Source organism: Lissotriton helveticus, chromosome 10 (assembly GCF_964261635.1).
Source record: "Lissotriton helveticus chromosome 10, aLisHel1.1, whole genome shotgun sequence".
Taxonomy (NCBI): Eukaryota; Metazoa; Chordata; class Amphibia; order Caudata; family Salamandridae; genus Lissotriton; species Lissotriton helveticus.
In genome coordinates, this window is record NC_136071.1 from 172,028,392 (window position 1) to 172,049,913 (window position 21,522).

Consider the following 21,522-nt stretch of genomic DNA (forward strand, 5'->3'; position numbering starts at 1 on the left):
ACTGGTTTGCCATACTAGCAAAGTACACATTTCATACATGCCAACAACATTTTAGAAGAGGAAAGAGGGAGATTTAAAGAAAATAATTGGGAGAATGTAATATTTCCCCCATTGACTTCTGTTGAAGAAGGGGCAATTTCAGGAGGAAAACAGCCAAAATAAAGCCATTTTTAGCTTCACAAATCGTGAGTCTCCCGACCGAATCGGGTCTATTCGCATGTATGATATTTCAACAGGTATTTGTAGTAAAGTCATAGGCCTGGCTTATTGGGTGCCAGCCTTTTGGCTTTGCCGTGTTTTTTTTTGTACAAACAATTTTCTCGGAGCTTTCACAAATATTTTATTTTTTAATTGGAGAACCCAACTAGTTTTGTTCCCAAACCCCCACATTGCAATAGTAGTCCCACTCGCAATAAACGGACCTATTTTATGTGCACGCGTGTTCCTTATGAAGGAAACGAACGCCATCATTCACAGTGGTCAGCCAAAGGCTTCATGCAGTAGTGGGCGCACGAAAAATGTAAATGGGACACGACAACAGACCAACAGATAATAAAAAGGGCTATATTGTACCTATACGTTTACTTCAATGCTAATGTTTCACCTTAAAAAATTAAAAAGTCTGAGGTCATTAATTTTCTAAATTTCAAACAAAACCTACCATAAATTGTGATTTTGAGAAAGCAGACTATTTTTAAAACTTGTATGCATACTGTACATTGCCTTTAATGTTCCTAGCGCTGTACCAATAGTAGCGAGCTCGAGAGCCTTCACTTCAAGATGGCCGATTTCCTAGCTTTAGAGTTCCATTGGGAGTTCCGTAAATTTTGGTTTACTTGACGAGGGTTGGTTGATTCGCACAATACCGCGACTGCGCAGGCGCACAGGTGACGAAGTTTTGGTGAAGTCGGAAGTGCGCCTGTGCAAAGCTGATGCTCAAGTGTCTGAGTGGCCGAGCGTAAACAACCGGGTTCTGGGGAGATGTGGAGGCCTCAAGAGGCCCGCTGAGCCCCAGCAGGAGGAGGAGGGGGCGGCGTGATCAGCTGCAGCCATGAACCTGGCCAGTCAGAGTGGCGAGGCCGGCAACGGACAGCTGCTTTTCGCAAACTTCAACCAGGACAACACGTAAGGGTCACATGCATGGGAGGGGACTGTTAGACCATGCTGGGGGCATGTCAGGGCAATACTGTGGCGAATAGACCATGCCAAATCGTGGAGGATGGTTCACTTGGGAATCATAGAAGGGAGATCTGACAATATGGTGTATGTATGAGCGTGCTCGTACGAGTTAACATGGGGCATAGCTTGCAAGTGGCCTCATGACATATGTGACCTGTGACCACTTCTGCTAACCAACTTCAGTTTCCACGTGTAGTTGTCTTTTACCAACAAGTAGAGACGTAATAATAGCACCAGACAACGCATTAATGGCTTTAGCCCTGGAACTTGCTGAAACTGTCAAATATGACGAGTCACTTGACAATTATTGGGGTGTGCTTGACTGCTGTGTAATGAGTGCATAGAGGATAGCAGCCACTGGGGAGACAGTGGGTGGGTACATATGGTGTGACGACGAGATGAGCACCTGGGGACGGAATAGGGACAGTGACCATGGGATGACCACGGATACAAAACCCATTGGGTGGCAGGTTGGGGGCCACACTTCAGGGCGCATTGAGTAACTACCAGAATTTAATTGAACTTTAGCATAATTTAATCTTGTGCTAACTGAACCATATAGAATTGTCACACTTCTCGTTCACATAAAATGACAGGGAAGGGAGGGACTTTTAGAAAAGTATAGATGAGCACATTGTAACTTTGTGCTTATGTGAAATAGTTCACCCACTCATACCTTGTATGGGCAGGCTTATGAAAATTAATGGCACGTGATGCTTTGTTTGCTCAATCCTGCTGCACAGTCATTTGTTTAGAATAAGGACTCGTAAATGTTCCTTTGTTTGATGTTCTTCGAGTTTTGGTGTCACGTTTACTAGACGGCTAGTGCATTGCATATGCAGGTAAACCTTAAACGTAGTGTAAAATGGGCCGGGCGCTTCGAAGGTATCAAAAAATGAAGATGACATCGGGATTTCTGGGTTACCCCGTAAGAAGTTTACTATCGGGATTTATAAAGCAGAGAAAGTGCTCAGAACAACAAACGGCATGGGTGATAGGAAAAGGCTCGGATTGGGAATGGGTAAGGGTATGTATTGAATGCAAATGGGTTGGGCGTTTAGAAGAGTGTGTTTGGTGTCTAGTGAGAAGACAGATTGAAGAGGTTCTGGGATAATGTAAATTGAGTGAAAATGTCTTGGTTTGAGAGTTTTGCTTACTATGAATTATTTTTGTTTATGAGCAATAAATAATTTCAACTATTTTGACCATTGAGGGCTCCAGGATGAATTTGGTTCACCCGTCCAACTGATAAGAATAGTAGTCCTTTGTCTAAAAATGGGACTATTGGGCACCTCATATTAGACCACAGGCTCCGAAGCATTTTTCAACTGGAAGGAGCAAACAAGTTTCTGAGAAATTAGAAGAAAGGTGGATTCTACAGAAGAGGACATTACTTCAGGATGTGCATTAACATTGGTTCCAAACAAAGGCTCTGTCAGATTGTGGTGAGAGAGGAAGTCTGGGCACACAGGGATGCAAGTAGTGAGGTGAGTTATTGGTTAAGGCATGCTTCTTGGATGCCTGAGATGTAATGGGATCTAGTTCATGAGGTTGCTTGAGAGGTTATTGGTTAGAGTAACTGATGATGAAATATTCTCAGTTCTGGGTTGCCTAGTATAAAATCAAAGTTGAAGGACCCCGTACCGATACTGCTACACAGTATGCTTCCCTAGGCAGTCGGAGACTTATTTAGGATACAAGTCCCCGTTAATTTGATGAGGCCCTCAATTCCTATTGAGAATAGGATATTTTCTCATATTAATGTAGTAAAATGTTTCATGAAAGTGAGATGTTTGCTAATAAATTCTATTTAATAAAGAGGTGAAATACAAAATAATAACTTTGTCACAATTCTTATTTTTGATAGCTTTTGTGGTCCCATTCACTATTATTTTTAGTAAAAACAGAAATATGGATACCCTGCTAGCACCTGCAATTGAGATTTTCTAGCATGTTGCTTCCTTAAGGTAGGATCAAGAATTTGGGATTGCCTACTAATTGTTGCCAACGAAACTCATTGGGTAACAGAGCGGTGCTTATAACATATTGAGATAGTCAAAGGGGGGGAACCTATAACATATTGAGGCATCACAGGAAGAGTGAATGATATACGGCTCCTAGGAGATGGCAATTTGGTGATATTAAGGATGTGGCATATTGGTAGGCGGGGGCAACCAAAATGGCATATTGGGACCCGAAGAACTGTCATATGCCTAGAGTCCCTAAAAGCTGTCATATGGGGCACCAATGAGATGACATACTGAGGAAGGTAGGATGTGGCATATTGGGAGCAGGGGGGGGTGCAGCAAAAGCTGACATATTGGGGCCCTGAAGAACTGTGAAATGCCCAGAGTCCCTAAACGGTGACTTCTGGGACACCAACGAGATGACACACATACTGAGGGAGGCACCACACATAAGGGACACAGTGGGAAAACGCAAGACCTGTCATGGGGTGAGTGGTACTCTTCGAATGGCCCTAAAATAGCGAGGGATTTGTTGGAAGATGGTGAACACTAGGACACCAAAAAAAGCACACAAAGGGAAACCTGAAGGTATGGAGCCTTGACAGTGGAACAAGGGATTAATGAACCATGCCGCTGCCGCTCTCCAAGCACGTCCGACATTACGTCAAAATATCGCGGGTAACCGGCACTTGGTTCAATGAGAACAACTCTAAATTGGCACCAGTCCTCCTATATCTAAGCATGTTTAATTGGCTACCTCCTGGTAATATACACAAGACTCTCCATAGTCATACATCGATCCAACCCCTCATCCAGTCTTCTAGTGATGGAGGCTCGGGATCCTTCTATGCTTTTGCTGTGCCTCTCTTGACCACCATTAGCCCAAACCACAACAGTGCCACTTTGCATCTGTTGCTGTCAATGTCTACTGTGACATGTAGGAAACTCATCCTGGGATTCCTGGGCTGCCTCCAGCTGAGCACCTCACCCAAACACTCCAGAACACGTTCACAAAAGGAGGTTAACCTCGCACCCCCACACCATGTGGAGAAGTTCTTCCGTCTGGGTCGAGCACTGTAAACAGTGGTGAAGGCAGAACCTCCAGCTTCCAGAATCTGTTGTGTAAAAGCAGTGCATAATGCAGATACTTTACTTATATGGCACAGTATTCCAAAGCAATTGTGGGCTCCCTCCGAGACGTTAGTGCCTACCTCAATTTGTCGGCAGGAGAGCCCAGGTCTCCCTCCCACAACTCCCTCAGTCTCTCAATAGTGTTACCACCAGAGAGTGGTAAATCTGTGCGATCTTGTGGGACTTCATCTCTCCCAACATTGCCTTTATTTCCAGTGGATTGTAATCAGGGAGATCCTCCAGTGCCTTCACAGTTGCCACCCACGCCTGGAACTCTACCCTCGTGGCTGGCAGCAGGTCCTGGGAGGAGGTCCCCCTCCATAAGCAAACCGGGGATATTCGTATCCCGCATTGCCCATTTCTCAAAGTCTTCAGAGGTGTGAAACCACTATTTGTGTAAGACGTCAGTTGGGCAGCCCTATAATAAGGCTACGTCTGGGGGGGGTGGTCAGCTCCCTCGTTGTATGTACATTTGCAACATTTAGACGGCTATTCGCGATGACAAAGGCTCCACAACAACACACCTCAATGAGGCATTGATACAGGTTAAGAATAACCTAGTAAAATCATAGGGATAGTTTTGCAGCAGATATAGCATGTGAGGGAGGACCACCATCTTAATGATGGCTGAGTCTCCCAAGTTGGAGAGGGGGAGCGTCAACCATAACTCCAGGGCTTTGCTTAACTGATCTACCTTTGGCCACTTTTTCTTCATCCACCCATGCCAGTCGAGTGTCGCCAGTAACATACTCCTCCAGGTAATTAAATCCTCTCACCAGCATCTGCAGGTCACTAGCCCACTCCAGTCGCTGTGGGGGGTGCTCAATGGGATATACCAAGGGTTTGGCTATATTAATATGTAATCCAGAAAAGTTCCTAACAATGTGCAATACCTAGAGGGCTGTTAGCTCTGAACAATGAAGCTCATCTAAAAATATAGGGTTGTTGTCAGAATATAGAACCACTCTGTCTGATTTGCCGTGGGCCCATTCTATTATTTTAATTTGAGCATAGGTTCTATCGCAATGACAAAACGTAAGGGGGCATCCCTATCGGGTGCCACACTATATGTGAAAAGTGTCAGAGACTGAGCCTCCTATCTTGACCCACGCTCTAAGAACAGTGTGCAGAAGTTGGACCGATTTTGAAAAGTTAGGACCAAAGTTCATTCCTGTCAGAAGAAAGAAGAAGCTGTCCCACCCTGCGGAGTCGAACGCCTTATGAAAGTCCACTAGGAGTACGGCCTGTGACCCTGGAAGTTTCTCTGCTAGTGCTAGAGTGTATGGGCCTGCCTATTGTGTCGGTAGCCTGATTGGGCATGAAACCCCTTGATGCGGATATAGAAGACAGCCCGAGTCAGTCTGTTGGCTAATGCCTTGGCCCAAATCTTCACCTCTCCATTGAGAAGTTAGATTGGCCTATATGAGGAGCAAAGGTCAGAGGGAAGGCTAGGTTTCAGGATGACCAGGTTGTTTGTTTAATTCATAAATGGCAAAACCTTCTAGTAAAACAAGTGTCAAGGCACTTTAGAACTAGGACTCCCGGTTTTATGGTATTTATTATTTTGCTATTTCCGTCTGTATTTATCCATATTTATTTTTGGGGCAATTTTTCTGTATTTATCCACATTTATTTTTGCCACAAGCAAAAGATGCTACAGCTAGTATTTTTCCACATTTATTTAAATTGACAATGCACACATGCATTCGGTTGTTATTGGTCAACACTAATACATTCATCTGAAGACTTTGCCATTTGCAGAATGTCCCAAATATGCTTAAAAGTGCTATGACAAGCCATTTGTCTCTGAGCCTTGCAGTTTCTGTCATCCGCAGGGTGCCACATCCTCTTCTCCACTGAACACCATACTGCTTCACTGAGAGAAACTCGCACTGCCTTCAGCTGCAGCTCAATTGTACCCCGCTATAAACACCTGGAAGCAATTCAATTCAAATTATGCACTAGAATACAGTAATATGCTGCCTGAAAAAAAAAGTAACAACATACTGTAAACAAGCATTTGCAATGCAATAGGTCTCGCATTTGCGGGAGTTTAAGCTATTGGCATTGTAAATGACAATGCCTTTCATTTATGTTTTAAAAACCAACACGTAATAAAAGGCATTGCCATTTACAATGCCATTAGCTCCAACTCTCACAACTGTGAGACCTATTGCATTGCAAATGCTTATTCTTCCCAGCATCTCCTGGCCTGTGAAGCGCAAGCCCTGGCAGGGAGAGGCAGAGCCTGTCCGGCAGCTCCTCCTCTGACGCCTGGAGATGCGGAGCGCGTGCACTGCAGGGACTGGCACGGGCTGCAGTGTGCATCTGGGCGGCCGGCTCTCTCAGTGCCTTACCTGTAATGTGCCGAAGACAGCTGGGCTGCAGGGTGACAGGCAGGGGGGGGGCAAGAGAGGCAGAGAGACGGCGCCTTGTCGAGAGACTGAGGAGAGGGAGGCGGTCAGCAGCGAGAGAGAAGGGAGAGGATAAGCAAGGGGAGAGAGGGGAGAGGAAGAGAGAAGGTACAGAGAGATAGAGAGAGGATGGAGACAGAGCGCTGACGAGAAGGAGAGAGACAAAGTGAGAGAGGAGGAGGGACAGAAGGGAGAGGTGGGGAGAGAGGTGGCTTAGCAGCGAGCACCAGACAGGAATGAGGGGTTGGGGGAAGGGAGATGGCCCGTGGACTTTATTTCCCTTTTAAAACTTTAGACAGACTCGCCCTGCGAACTGCTCGGGCTCCGGCCTCTACCTACCGTTGCACTATTTTTATCCTTCGCCTTTGACCGTCTCCTGCATTCTGGCTCGGCGTTCAGGCTCTTGTCTCACCTCTTCTGGGTGCTGGACTGCATGAAGATGGTGTCACCTGCAAGGGGCAGCACCTCGGACCCAGGACCTTCCTGCAGGGGGTCCCTACTGCTGTTGCTAGGTGAGCGACCCCACACCTCGCGTTTGCATGTGTGCTGGGGACGAGGCAGGCTGTCAGTCACGGGGCAGGCAACCCGTGGAAAGTCACTGACTCAGTCTCTGAGAGACGCCACCAGAATGTGCCTGACTACCTCGGCTGTTTAGAAACACTGGGCTGCCTGGACTGTCTCTTCCTAAGTCCTAGTATCCTTGAAAGGAACATGCTATTGACTGTTTCATCCCTACCGGCTGCGCTTCTCAGGCAGACCCTCAGACACATGACTGACTTTCCCTGCACTAACGGCTGCTCTGACCCCTCTGACGCGAGACTGACCCTGTGCCAGCCCTACTACGCAAACGGAGGCAGTCTGACTGTTTACCGCGCTTTTACAACACTGTCTTGCTGTGTGTGGACTGTTGCAGGTCAGCATGTGTGTGTCAATATTCCATCGCACTATATTGCCGGGTGGGATTCGAACCTGCGGTCTGCTGGCGATGTTTGTGCAGGCGCAGATACCCGCCGAGCTATGGTACTTCATGGAAGATTTCTTTTAAGCTGGCAGTTCGAGAAGTTTGGTGTTTTTCCTTGGAGGATGAGTGGGCTGCACCCCCCCTCCCCCGCTCATGTTTATCGAGGGATAGGGTGAGGCGCATGCAGGAGGTGAGCGAAGTACAGGCCGGTTAGTGTCAGCCGTACTTGCTAAGAGGGACGGTGGCACCTCCACAGCCAAGAGGCATTCTGCATACTATAATTTGTGAGCCCATACGTACAAGTTAAAAGCGAAAATAAATGTCCCAAAATGCATTTGCGGTTGAGGGGGGAAACACAGGGCTGGTGACTGTGTGACACGTGAAGTGGGGCCGCTCGGACTGACTCCAGCTGTCAGTGCAGGGTCAGCTAGCCTCTGATCAACGCTCAGATAACCAGAGATATAGCATGACTGAGAGCCAAAGGGCTAACAACAAGGGGTAACAAGTCACGGAAGAGATGGCGTGGCTTTCGCCAATTTGAATTCTTTATTTTTTTTTTTTTTATAATCTTTCTGTCCAATGCAATTTAGTAGGAACAAAAAAAAAACCAGGCCTTTGCGTGGAGCCGCGGCGAGCTGGACCGGCTGCCATTGGTTAAGAGCCGAGCTCAACCTCTTCTTGTTTCACGCGGGTGCATGTTATTCATGAGGCAGTCCTCGGTGGGAGGGGCCTGCCGCGTCTCCAGGAAGGAGGCCCCGCCGGGCGATGGCCATGTCTGTCAGCGCCGATGACGAGAAGCACGATTAGGAGCAGGTGAGAGGCTGCCTCTTTGTCCCCGAGCTGTGCAGGAGGGTGAGAGACCGCGCTGCGATTAGGAGCAGGTGAGAGGCTGCCTCTTTGTCCCCGAGCTGTGCAGGAGGGTGAGAGATCGCGCTGCGATTAGGAGCAGGTGAGAGGCTGCCTCTTTGTCCCCGAGCTGTGCAGGAGGGTGAGAGACCGCGCTGCGATTAGGAGCAGGTGAGAGGCTGCCTCTTTGTCCCCGAGCTGTACAGGAGGGTGAGACACCGCGCTGCCGGCGGGTGTTACTAGAAAGCTCCCCGGACGTGCGCGGGGGGGTGTTGCCGGCGGGTGTTACTAGAAAGCTCCCGGGACGTGTGAGCGCGTGGGGGGGGGGTCGTAGGGACGCACCAGAGAACCGGCTGCCCGCATGGGCGAGGCGGCGTTCAACCAGCAGCTCTGGTAACCATGTGGGCGGAGCCTCGTTGGGCACGGCGCCGTGCGCGCCCACGAGGTACAATCTCGGCCAGAAAAAGCTCGTCAAAGTCTGCTGTCCACATTCCCCCAAAAGTAACTACATAAGTTGTCTCGCATAGACAGCAAAAGCTTCGCTTTTGCTTTCGTCTAGCGAGACCTAAAAAGCAAACACTCATAGGGAATACAACTTAACGCTTTTACACTAATTATTCTGAAATCAATGAGTGTTTTTGCTTGAAAAGCAAACGACATGAAAAGAAAAGTAGCGTTTCACTGGCAAACTCTGCAAGGTGGCGCTAATGTGTTGAGTGTAAATAAAACCAATCTGGCCACTTTGCGACCACTCTGTCTTGCTTTATTTAGTTATGTATTTATTGGTTATATTTTCAGGGTGTGGGGCTAATAAAAATTTCTGGGGGGGGGGCTAATTCTTCAGTAAATTGGCATGTTTTTCCCCTGTCAGCTCGGGACACTTTTCTCTTAGTTCCGCTCAGCATACCAGGCTCGTTATTGCACACAGGAGAGTTTTGGGAGGGCGTGTATTTTAAAGTTCTTGAAAGTTTGCAGTCCTTATGGAAATTCGATCTCTCACTGGAACTAAGTTGTTAATCCTGTTCCCGATCTCTTTGCTTCGACTTCTTGCCACCAGTGTCTGGCGGAGATGCTTCATGTGTTCCAGCTTTGCAATGATGCTCTGCTAAGACATACGTAACAACTGTCTCAGCCTCTGTTATGCATTAGGTTGGGTACCTGCTCTGGATAAATAACTAATACCAGAAAAGCGTGAGACCAATTAGCTACATCACCGAAGCAATCCAAACATTCGAGGTTGTCCCATATATTCTGGTGTGCCGCTAATTGGAAAGCTAACTACGAGTTCCAAAATGCAAAATAAAAGAGCTACTCAAGCCTGCCATGGCACAGCTCGACTTGTTAAACTGTCTTTTAATAGATTGGAAAAGAAAGGCATTTTATTGGATAGCAGAAAAAGGTAGTTCATCTGGTGACCTCTGAACCCGTCGCTTGTCTGCAATAAATCAAATTGTGCCGGTACCCCATCGAAGTGTTGTCATCTTAGCTCATGTATTGGAACAATTTTTTTTGGTTTAATATTAATAAATTTTTGTTCTTGTAATCAAATGAAAATTGAAATGGCTGGACAAGAAAAACCAATTACTCGGAAATATATAACAGCAACTTTAATTACATGATGGAAAATCTTGGCTGGCCGTAGTAATGAAAGCCGCACTCATTCTCCTACTTATTGTGTGTCTTTCTCTTTTACAGGTAATCTTTTGGTGTCTTCCTGTCTCTTAATTTCCTCTCGATCATTGTGCTCCCAGGCAATCGGCAGAGTGAAGAGGCAGGGGCTCTAAGAAGGGGCGTAATAACAACAAAGCTTTATTAACAAGTAATTGGACCTTCAAAAACCTGTGAAGTACTAGGATGCGGCTGTGTGTGTGCCCGGGAAACTGTCTCAGCCCGGGCTGGCACCTCTTAACCCTCTAAGGAGGGGGAGACACCAGATGGTTGGGGGTGTGATTTTACTGACGTCAATGAAGACCTTACTCGAGGGGCGAAGCGGAGCTGGGGCATCAACAAAAGCGTTGTTAATGTAGGCTGGTCTGCTGGAGCACGGCCGCGCCGCAAAGTGTACTAGTATTTTCCCTTTTTTATATACAAATACAGATAAAGGAAAACTTGTTTTCTGTCTGTATTTATATGTAAAAATCTGTTTAAACGGAAAACCGGGAGCCCTATTTATAACATATGCTAAAGCTCAGCAAATGTATCAAAAGACACAAAAAACCTACTTACGGCATAGAGGTATGCCAGAACATGCATGTGGATCAATGCTCTCATGAGATTTTTTGGGCTAGCACTACATGGAAGACATCAGTATGTGGCACCCCAATGATTGTTCTCAGTGAGAGGCTCCATATGAAGGGCACACCCAGAGATGGCCAGCACAACAGATAAGGAGATAACTCTGATTGATGAAACTCAGGAAGTGGTAACAAAAAGATCTTTAACATTCTCAAGAAGTGTAGGCTGACTCCCTTGAAACTCTTAATGATAGTCAAGCAGTAGAAAGATTTTTTTGGGGAAGTGGCCAATCTGTTTACCTCAGAGCCTGTAGATCTTATTCCTACATGGCATACTGCTTCCTCATCCACGATTGGACGTAAGGTTTCTAGCCAACATCTAGGATATGTTTGTTGGTGAGCTGGGGAAAGAGCCCAAATAAATGATATGCTGTGCGTCGATCTTCTCGCTTCCTCCTTTTTTGTTTTGTTTGTATTTTATTTACCTTTTCTCCCACAGATGGCCAGGATTGAAACCAGATCTTCCATGTGTGTAACTGAAATTTCTATTCCGAACAAGGGGCATTGTAAATAGGCATGGTCTAACTTTACTAGGAGGAGGCATCAATGGATGGTTCATTTAAGCAGCACCAAGGCATTCATTATAAAAGTGGCCCGGTTTGGGGATTGGGTGTAGTTATCTATAGGATACTCAATAAATACAGATACCACATGGATCCGTATTTTTCAGGGTCCATAACTGCGATTGCGAGTTTTTCACATCTAAATGGAGAATTGCATGGCAGATCTTGGTGCTTTCCACATCAAAATCTGCATATACTAGTATTTTCACCCAGTAGATTTTGAAAGTTTAGCCAGTCATCCTTCACCAGGAAAATATTTAGAGGTTTGCAGTAATTACTGCTGAACTTGTGATTTCTAACGTGTTTCCATATGGATCTGAAAAAACGTACCTCTCATGATGAGGGAGTGTATCTGCGGGAATTGGGAGGCTACATTGACATAGAGCAGACTTCAAAACCAACCACCGAATGCAAAAGGTAGCTAGCTCATCACTCTGAATGAGTTTTGCAGTGAAGAGGGCAAGGCTTTATGGAAGTCATGCAGTGTCTAGGCCTCTAGGGCGTGCAGATGAGACTGAAAATATGCAATTATTCAAATGTGAAATAGTACAGACTTTGATTACATTTAAGAGAAATAACCCCGAAATAGACAACAGATCTGTCTGAGTAGCTCAGCAGAGGCTATTAATTTATAAACTAATCCCAGATGTGTACTATTTTGTGGGTAGTACTCTGGTTCAGTTGCCCTGTCCCGTACAGTGACTTCTGCAGGAATGTTTCCGTGTGCTCATCTGGACCAGCCTCTCGAAACTACTGCTTGTGTTCCCATGTATAAGTGCAATGCAAGGCACTCGCTAGACATGTGTTTGACTGATCTAATCCAGTTGTACCTCTTAACGGCATTACAAATGTCAATATAGCTGTTTCGAAAAACGTTGTCTAAATGGTGACTGATCACCTTGTGTATTGCCTGTGAAGTGATTGTAGTTATTTCCTTTAGAACCAAGGAAGAGACACTTGGTTTGTTGTGTATGTTTAAATGGGGAATAGTGACGCAGTGCCTTTGTCCACTGGTAATGACATCCCTTGGGGATTATGTGATCAGTACACAGTTCTAACTAAACAAATGCCTTTCTCCAGGTTACAGTTTAAATTTGCTTCTGTTCTGATGTAAAATTTCTAGTCTACATTTTCATCTCTACAATTGTCAGTAGTACTGTATAACCAGTAAGTCTAATGATTCTTACACCACTTATCTGGTCATGCGCCTGGTAAGAGAATTGTACTATTTTTATTTGGGAAGTGAGAACCACTTGCAGTGTCAGCCTAGTGGTCTTTATTTAACTTTAATTTCCACTGAAATAGGTATTGAGTGATTACCTTAGCACAACACATTTTTTTTCTATTGATTATCATCTCATTTCATGCGTCAACTTCCATAAATGTAACTCAAGACCACTCGTTGATCCAACATGCTAATACTACAATAATAATTATAAATTATAGTCTTCCACCAAACAGTAGCAGAGCCTTCTTTTGATCTGATTTCAGAGCCATCAGGTCTCACCATGAAATCGATTAAGGAGTAGTTCATGATTACAGAAATTGAAACTGCTAAGGTGGAGTGGTTTAATAGATGTGGAACAACCCGTTTACAACCTCCACACAGAAATGGAAGTAGCTTTTAAAGGCATAGTAAATTACGATATCGGTAAAGAAGATTCTGTTTGCTCTTCCAGACTCACGTTTCATTTTTTCTATAGGAAGTGTCCTTTATCTGGTAGTGCACATGGTTGCATGTAAGCAGATTCAGAGCTGAATTTAGAAAAGTAGGGGAATTGTTTATTTGATAATTTCCCTTAATTACTCGACTGGCTAGATGAATCGTTTGTATAATTGACAAATATTAATAATATCCAGACGAATATTAATAAAAATGGAACTAAGTTCTCCAATGTTAGCGAAACAAGAGAAAATTTAAAATATACTAAAATGCATTCTTATCTCCTATAGTCATTTAGCCAATGGTCAACAGCAACTTCTGTCTGGTTTAGAGGGTGATGTATTGGAGTGCCAAATTAATTTGTTAAAGAAAGTGAAACACTGATCTCAAATGGGCGTCTAGGAGAAAAGATGCTAGGATTCTTGAGTCTTCAAGATAAAAATTAAGTAACTAAAAAGACAATTTCCTTCGGGGGCCAGTGGCCTGCCACACTCCATGTAACACCAACTCTTATGAGATTCATGAATAAAAAATAAAAAAGTTAACCTTTCCAGATACTTTTGTAACTTCAATTCTTTAAGGTTGTTTCTTCGCACACTGCATTGTGATTTTCTACAAATATGAGAATTTTCAGAAATCACGTTGATGCTCTGAATCTTCCCTCTGACCAGTAGCCTGACCCTCAACTTTTTCCATACAAAAGTCCTCCCATTTTCATTTTAGTTCCACTTGCCCTTTTTATTCTTCCAGGCTCTATTCAGTAAAAGAGACTTTCATTTATGTAGTCTCCTTCAAATCATTTAGGGACATAACAACAAGGAGCTGCGATAATCATAGCAAAGCGTGATTAGCGTTGTTTTGAATATCGCCGGCTATCGCTGCATTCTTAATCGCGGAGATATCGCGTTATTATCAACGCTTCTGTCAGAGGCTATAAATAATGCAGCAATAGCGGCGAAATGCGGGTTTATTGCTGGAAATACACTACAGCGATAGGGAATCCATTGTTGATACGCCATGGTGTTCGTAGGCAGACAATCGACCTCCCTTTATACACATAGCTAAGTCTGAAATTTAGCAGACGTTAGCTGATGGCGTTAACCGTGGTTAGCACATATTTTTATGTCACTGTAGCTGTCAGGGTCCGGCTTGTTGATACCGCGATGTGCGGTTAGCGACTTTTTCACTGCTCTTTTCAGAGGGAACACCTTCTTTGCATCTCATCAGAGATGCGAGGCGTTAGTGAAATGGCAGCTGACACTAGGAAACACGCGCTGATGCCTATTGGCGTGTCCTTGCTAATAGTGAGGTAATTCAATCGCCGCTTTTCGGACGAAAACTGCAGTTAAAGCGGCGTTGTTGGCCTTGTTGATATGCCCCTAAGTAAGTCACGGCTCTCAGAATCATACTGGCAACCCGGACTTCTCCAGTTTATCTCCTGTGCTTTGTTCCTGAGTAATTATGACTTTCATGGTTTTTTTTTTATGATCAAGTTTATTTGCATTTGGAAAACCTAACATACAAAAGACAGCATGATTATATAGGAAATCAAAGTCCATCTTTGGCAGACCGCAAAACCCCAGCCATGGTTCAGCACCTTGGAGCATACCACCCCACCCGAGAAGCCGTGCAACAAGGGAGGAGAGAAGTTAGATGCGTAGCTCAAGACAGGAGGTTTAGCCATTTGCCCCAAACCCGAAGAAATTTCTCGGGGCAACCCCGGGCCTCAAAGAGGGGTTCCTCCTGGGCCGCGCACCAATCCACCCCCCGTCACCACTTTCGTGCAGTAGGGGGTTTGGCGTGAGCCCAGACTTCAACGATATCCCGCTTGGCCACCGCAGTGCCCAGAAAGCGCTTGTCAGCTCTGGAGCCGTCCTAAGTTGCTGCTCTTATACACTTGGTCAGTCACTGGAGAACACCAAACACCTGACCACACCTGACTACCCTCAAATTAACACTACCTTTCATTCTCTGGGCATACATATATGTAACCTATGATGCTAGTAGAGAGCATTGCAGGTGTTGGTTCTCCAATGTGCCCCCTCTTCCATCGCATAGATCTCTTCGCTCACAGCTTTGGTACCCCTGTTAATCCTGTCGGTGAGCAACATGGCCTTTCTTCAGGCAGACACCAGACCCCACTCAGCAGAGTAGTTAACGCCATCTCTCTGGAGTTTCTGGCCACTTTGCAAGACTGTTGGCATCAAGGGCATTCCATCCCATGCTTCTGTGTTTTTCAACCTCTGACTTTCAGAGGTATTGACCCCAACATGCCCATTCTTGGCGCCACCAGACTCTGAGTGATAACTGCTCTGGAAGTACGCGAAGAGGCATCTGCTTGGCAGCTCGGCTAGCTGTTCCCTGAGTCATATCTTTTATAACTCATATCCGACATACCACAAGATAAATCCATACACCATTGCTGCGAGTCTTGTCTGGATTTGTTTTTCTTATTTACTTGGAATATTTATATGGAGAAGCATATTTCTAATCACCAGCAGAACAGTTTATATAAAAGTTAGAGTTGTTGACATGATTTTGGGTAATCGAGTGGGTAACAAAGAGGAGAGCAGTGCGGCCAAGAGGCATAGGACAGAGTAAGTTAAATAAACTGGCCCATATGAAACAAAAGTACTACCTTTTGTACACAGTTACTTGAATTTTTACCCTATACATCCTACAATACGATACCGGCAGCAAATGGGAATCAGAATGGAAGTCTAGCGATTTAGCAGATGGTAGGAGTGCGAGATTAGAAGAGGCTAGTTACACTGTTCTTGGAGATCTTTGTGCACTATAAGAAGAACCAGCTCAGTTGCTTGATGATGGGAGATAGAAGAGATGAATTTATTTTCTTGAAGAGATTAAGTTTGCCTTGGGCTATCAATGTTTGTCATATGGATTTTGAAAGCCTGGTCTGAGTCAATATGGAAGACTATGGATTTTAGCAGGAACTTATATGTATAATTTTTGTTGCTGTAACAATGTTAACTTTCCTTCACTGGAACTCTGATAATGTTTGTTTTGGTCTAGGCAACACCATTTTCTTTTTAGGTAGATGTGTTTTTTTGCATATAGTGACATTTACCTATTGTGTTGAGTGCCACTTTGCACTTTTGGCAGACATATGTTGCAACGATTACATTTTTGTCCTCTAGATCACTAGCGTTGCTAATTTGATGGATCATGAATCCAAACAAGAGCAAGCGGAAAACCTTTCTCAGGTTGCTAGTAGCAAGCTTTTTAATGGTAAGCAGAGTGACCTGCTTCAATTGGCTCGAGAGGCAATGATGTGCCTTGTATCCCAAAGCTGTAAAAAAAATTGGGAGCTCTTTGAAATGGGCCAATTACCTTATTTAAGCAATATTTCATATCGGCCGAAACAATATTTCATATTGGCCGAAACAAGGAATGCTAGACTTCCACCCATGCCCTGTCATATTACTTCCATTCCTAGCATAGTAAATTACTATGTCACGCGTTCATAAGCCAAATGCCTGATGACACTTTTTAATGGAATCTTTGTCAGCTGATACATTATAGAGCAGAGTATATTAGAAACCTTCCAAATCACAAAATTCCAGGTTCTACAGATCAAATGGGTTTATTGTGGTGAAAGTTTGTTCCTCCTATGGATTCTCTGTCCTGCTAGAAGCATTATAGATGTGGTTGCTAAGCATTTGGTGGACTGTCAGACAATGAAAGACTCCTGGGATATATCTATATAGTATGCGCCTATCCACACTTCTGATATGCATTTTCCCTTGTCTGCTTCAAGAATAATAAAGTGAAACCTGGTGCACATGGAGCTTTATATCAAATAAAGTATAGGCCTGCTGTTGTTACAGGTCTGCAATGCCTCAAGAAGGTCTAGGCCTACTAGAAGGTACAACATCTCAAAATAGATTTGGAGGAAGTCGTCCCCTAGAGGCCGATCAAGAAATTCATTGGAGTAAATGAATGGAGGGAGGAATTCAAGGTTAGACATGGCAATTGCTTCAAAGCTGCATAGTTGAAGTTATCATTTGATTTTGTTTTTGCCTATATTGATGTGTTTTGAAAGGCTCATGCTGGTTAATGTGTAAATGATGTAATGTAGCACAGAGATTGAGTAAGCTAAGATGCCAGCCAGGGTCATAGTAGTGAATCAGGCTTCAACATAGGTCTTTTGCTTGCCAGTGCTGAGTAATATTAATCCTTTATTTATGAGGTTCAGTTTAAGGTAGTCTGTGAACATCCAGCCTGGATGGGATGGAAGCAGGCATGAAGGTGATGAATGTTTTTGAATGACAACCCTTTGAGTTAGTGTTGTTATATTTCTGGTACCAGGAAAGAGGTTCTTTAAATCTGCTCCCACCCTCCAATCTTCACTTCCAAACTGGCATCTTTTTATCATCCACCTCACATTTAGGTTGCACCTAAATGTCAGTTCGCTACATGGAACTGAAACACACAGTAAGAGATTACCGTTGGGTCATTCTGGAACAAATAAATCAGGAATCAAAACTGTTTCAAAAAGATCACAGATGGGTGTTCAGATTAAAGTTGCATATCAAAGGTATGAATGAAATTTTCCCTGAGGTCAGTTCACAAGATGACTTGGTGATAAGACATACATACAAAACGAACCCAGTTTGAAGTATTATTGATAACGTTTTTTAACTGCATTAACCTATCATCATGTATTAATGACCATCGCTGCCATCCCTGTATTGAAATAAAAAAAATATTTTTCAATACCCTTTTTACAAAATAAGTTTTCCATCTTTTTATTGTAAATAGCAGATTTTTAACATACAAATGTGATATACAGTACCTTGAAAAAACTCCCATTCAGTCTTTCTTGATCGCAGGTCCCATAGTATATATTTTCTTATGGGTGAGGGAACCAGGAAGTGGTTCCAACACCCGGCGGCCATCTTTGAAGGTTTGCATCCTAGTCGTGGATTGACACTAGGACGCCGACATCCCTTCGGCCCATCTTTGTTAATTACAGAGACAACGCAACTCGCAACTGAGTACGGCTCAGCCGATATTGCCTCTCTGACAGAAGCTCTTGAAATTTCCTTTACCTATAATGATGCTCATAATTCTCTTGCATTTCTCATTTTAATTTTGTAATTCAACACAGTGTGTCTCTAATGTACCTTTGTATATACTGTATGCCAGCTTTCTATAAGCAAATACTTTTACCTGTTTATGTCTATGTATGTGCCTCTCTTTTAATGTTTTACCAGCCGCGGCCCGTGCAGGTAACAGTGGTGGGGCTGTGGGACCAGATTTGGGGGAGGGGGATTCCGATGGACGATGACGAAAGAAAAGTAATTATTTATTTAATTTTCCCTCTGCATGTGTTCACATCATGAAGCGGAAACTATTTCACGTTTTCCACTGTGGTGGTGTGTTTCATAGAAGCATATTTATGGTACATGGCCAAAAGCCATGACAGGCTATCCATTCATATATCATTTCAGATCCAGGCATAATACCTAATCTGTGCTGTATGTATATGTATATTTACTTTTATTTTTTCTAGCGCGCAGTGGCATTTCAACTAATTATTGACATTGGTGGTATCCGGTAGTAGCAATCCTTGGCCCTGAAGAATAGTTGTGGGGTAGGGCTTGAAACATGTGGACTCAGCAAAATAAATACATGAGTTTCTGCTTTCCCCATTTTTTTAACCGTACCGGCTAGAGGTACGAATCAATTATTTTCCAATTAATCTTCCACAAACTCCCCCATCCCCACAAAAATAATAAAAAATAGAGACATTTTTAAAGTGCATGGTTACTCCATCTCGGCGTGTCCCTGCGCTGAGTGAGAGGGAGGAGCAGTACCTCGCAGCTGGAGGCCACTACATGCTGCCGGAGAACAGAAGTTTTAAGCATCTTTCTAAACTTGATCTCGGAGCTTTCCAGCCTGAATTGTTGTGGGAGGTTATTCCAATTCTGAGCAGCCCGGTACCTTAAAGAACGACCCCCCATCCTGGCCTTCTTTACCTTAGGGATCACCAATAGCCCGGTGGCTATACTCCTATTTGTCTCTTCATCCTTTATAGTCAACACCAAAAAACCTGTAGGTTGCAGCACGCCCCTTTCCGCAGCAGAACTGGAAGAACCCAGTGACGAAGCATGCCACCAAGGGGAAACCCTGGTGGGTGAGGTTTATTTAAAGAAAATGTTCTGTTTTCCAAATACCAACTGAAGTGGAAAGAAAGTCAAGAAAGACCGTGGGCTCTCTTTATTTAAAATACGACCACTAGGAGGACGAGACCTTTGTCTATCTCCTCTACCTCCCCTATCTTGTTTTTCGAATATTATGCTCATGTCAACATTTATGATAGTGGACAATGTTCTGTGAACATTTGCATAGTACTTATTTGCGGTCTCATTTTATGAACGGCACTTGTCTGGCATGGGTGAATGTTAAGAAGAGCAAAGCTTGTGCTGTAGTGATATTGTACATTTAGTTGCTGTTTTAATGTACGTTATGTTACTGTGGCTACAAATGTACTTCATGCTTTATTGGTCAGTACTTGGACAGTGCCAAGTATTGAACCCACTGATTTCCTGTCCAATATTAGTGATCTGAGTTCCTGGTGCAGTACTGTGCACTGTGGATGTACAGCACATATACTGTGTGTTGTACTGGGCTGCAGATATGTTGCTGTACATGAAATCACGACCGTAATTTGATGCATTACAGGGACCACGTTCTGCTTTCTAATTGGTGGTGAACATGCTCTGTACTTTACATAAATATTTACAACTTGGATCTGATGTAGTGCCTTATTTTACTGAAATAAGAATTCTACAGGCTGCGTGTAACATTTTTCATCACTATAATTTCAATAAGAATGTTAAACGTGATTTGGCAGGCGACATACCTTTCCAATTCCTGTTTGGAGAGATGCTCTATCTTTTCTAAAACATTTGTTGATTTCTGCTTCCTTCAAAGTGTTACTTACTGATTGCCTTTTGACCTGCATGGTTCCTTCTACTTGCAGATCCATTGCTGCTCTCTCGCCAGTGAGGTAGCTTTTATCCGGTATTTCCTCTCTGTGTCATGAGGATTGATGGGGTACTGAGACTGTGCTTACATAGAAGGAAATGGCCATAGTTGTAAGTTTGCACAAATGGAACAGCAGAGAGGGAGGACCAGTTGATCTTTTAGGGCCACTGGGTTAAAGTGATGGAAAGAAGACATTACAGGTGTTGCAACAGAAAGGAAGGAGGCCATTCTTACATTTCATTCCAGTACATTCCTGATCTTACAAATTCCACTGGAAACATTTAGTTAAAAAACTTCTCCACACAAACCCAGAAGTAACCAATAGAGAAATACATTTAATCTGTTCTAAGATAATATGATGAAGGGAGAATGCATGGTGAAGAATAGTGTTGTATTCAGATTTAGAATTGGGGCAAAGCTTTGTTTCATATTTAGGGTTAGGGACTAATGTTAAATTAGGGACAATGGTGAGACTTCAGGTTCAAAGGATAATGGTTAGGATAAAGTTGTGGGCACAGGCAGTGCTGAGTTTAGATTATAATTGTCTATGGGATCAAACATATGGAAGGAGATAGAGATGATGTTAATGTTTCAGAATATTAAAAAAAAAAGTTTGGAAAAATAAAAATATTGCAAAAGTAGCGGGCGTTTTGACGAAGATACCTATTTTAAGGGCAAATATAACAGTGATTTCCAATTTAAAAGGTTCTCAGTTTTTATTTCTGTGAAATTTACAGAGATTATCTGTGGATTCAGGGACCAGGGTCTCCGAACCCACAACTTTTTGCTTTTTTTTCTGTTAGATTCTTGGCAGGCTTTCCATTTTAAAATATGTCCCTTTCTTCTTGCAGGTCATTAGCTGTTGGTAGTAAAGTGGGTTACAAATTCTTCTCCCTTTCATCCGTGGATAAACTTGAACAAATATATGAATGCAGTAAGTGCTCCTTCTAAATATATTCAAAATCTTTTTAATTCTAGTGTGAATTGAGTGAATGGAATTCATTTTTAGTGGGAATCGAGTACTGTTTGTAAATATCTAATGTGTACAATGCAATTGTTAAAAGATAGGTTTGAATAGGGACTTTGAGATGAACCAAACATACGACACAGACCTTTTGGTTAAATGAAAGGAAGATATGCATGTACTTGCATGTTAGGTTTGAAGTCATGTTTTTAGGAGCAGTAAAAGGCTTATCTCGTATTCAGAAAAATGAAAACTATATTAAAGAAATTTTATTTTGTAAGCGCAGTGCTCTGTTTTACTTCTTAACTTTCTATTTTTCAGAGTATAACCGCTTTTCATTTAGTTCTTTTTACATTTTAGATTGCAACTAGGCATGACTGCCTCTCTTGTCTCGTGTGACAGCATTTCATCTTTTTGTGCCTGTGTTGTTCAAGAGGCTAAAGTGTTCTTAAAGTACTAAAATGATGTGCAGATATGACGTATTGGCAGAAAAGACCAATTCATTCATACATTCCTTTTAGCTAGC

General features: G+C 43.4%; 1 protein-coding gene across 1 annotated transcript in view; it reads left to right on the forward strand.

Moving 5' to 3' along the window:
- The first annotated feature begins 881 nt into the window (after positions 1-881).
- Positions 882-21,522, forward strand: part of WIPI2 (WD repeat domain, phosphoinositide interacting 2) — a 171,389-nt gene continuing 150,748 nt past the window's right edge. Inside the window, exons 1-2 of the mRNA XM_078665016.1 lie at positions 882-1,125; positions 20,884-20,966. Of these exons, the coding sequence (XP_078521142.1) occupies positions 1,052-1,125; positions 20,884-20,966 (157 nt within the window). The 5' untranslated portion in view covers positions 882-1,051. The remainder of the gene's footprint in view (positions 1,126-20,883; positions 20,967-21,522) is intronic.